This window comes from Penaeus monodon, chromosome 21, assembly GCF_015228065.2.
Source record: "Penaeus monodon isolate SGIC_2016 chromosome 21, NSTDA_Pmon_1, whole genome shotgun sequence".
NCBI lineage: Eukaryota > Metazoa > Arthropoda > Malacostraca > Decapoda > Penaeidae > Penaeus > Penaeus monodon.
In genome coordinates, this window is record NC_051406.1 from 18,424,395 (window position 1) to 18,425,496 (window position 1,102).

A 1,102-nucleotide genomic window follows, 5' to 3' on the forward strand; every position below is an offset into this window, starting at 1 on the left:
CTGGAGGCAAGGTATCTTAAAAACAGTTATTGGCACTCAAATGAATATATTTCCTCCTATACTAACCAAGATGGTAGTTTGCTGGTTTATATTCCTGATAGCACCTAATACCAAGAACATCTTTTGAAATCTCCTCAAAGGTCCTCTGCAGGGGTTCCAGCACTCGCATCTGTGGCCTTCGTGAGTCCACCCCAAGGCTGGCCAAGGACAGGTCAGTCTGCTTGTTGTAGGCCAAGACTACCAAGTGTTCATCAAGAGGACCAACTCCACATACATAGAAGTCAGTGGTGAACATGTAGACTGTTACAGGAATAGGAAAATGGTAGTAAGCAATTATTCATAGACATCAATACATTTGTACTAAAAATCTGGGTAGTGAGACAAATCACTACTATAAGACTATTACAGCATAGCTCTAATTATAAAAATCAAATCAAATCACATATAACTGTCTCCTAAAGACTGGTACTACTTATGAATTTATTACATTTTCATATGAAAAAAAATTGAAGCCTGCATTTTCATGGTAAAATCGTAAAAAGCTTCATAAACTTAATAAAAGCACTTTTAATACTTTTATTCTTATATATCATATCAAAATAATAACACTATCAGGGTCCTCAGTACTAAAGTTTCCTTTATAGTAAAATACCATAGGTAATGTTTCATAAAAAATATGTGAAGAGGAATTCAAAAGTGAATGCTTGAAAGATAAGAAATAAGAACAAAAGTAAAACAAATAAATAACTGCAATAATGACACTGTAAACAGGAAAGAAAATAAATTGAACAAAATGACCAAAATATATAAAAAAATCTAACAAAACCACATATACATACCGATTTCCAGGTAGTATGGGGGAAGATCCATCATTCCAGGTGTAAGTGTAGCTGGGTTTGCAGAGCGCTCCCTCACCCGACACACCTTGACAGAGTCCCCCCAGCCAACTATCAGAGTCTTACTGTCTGGCCAGCACAAGTGAGGTGGGTACTGGTCACATGGTAGACTGATGACATGAAACAAAAATACTATTAGCAAGTCTGTTAGATGTATTACTGTAGTGTTTATAACTTCTATACTTCTTAAGTTGACTTTAACTCAA

General features: G+C 35.6%; 1 protein-coding gene across 1 annotated transcript in view; it reads right to left on the reverse strand.

Moving 5' to 3' along the window:
- The window catches only part of LOC119586286 (vacuolar protein sorting-associated protein 41 homolog), a gene marked incomplete in the record, with an annotated part of 18,266 nt that overhangs the window by 12,333 nt on the left and 4,831 nt on the right, over positions 1 to 1,102 (reverse strand). Inside the window, 2 exon segments of the mRNA XM_037934992.1 lie at positions 67 to 300; positions 840 to 1,006. Of these exon segments, the coding sequence (XP_037790920.1) occupies positions 67 to 300; positions 840 to 1,006 (401 nt within the window).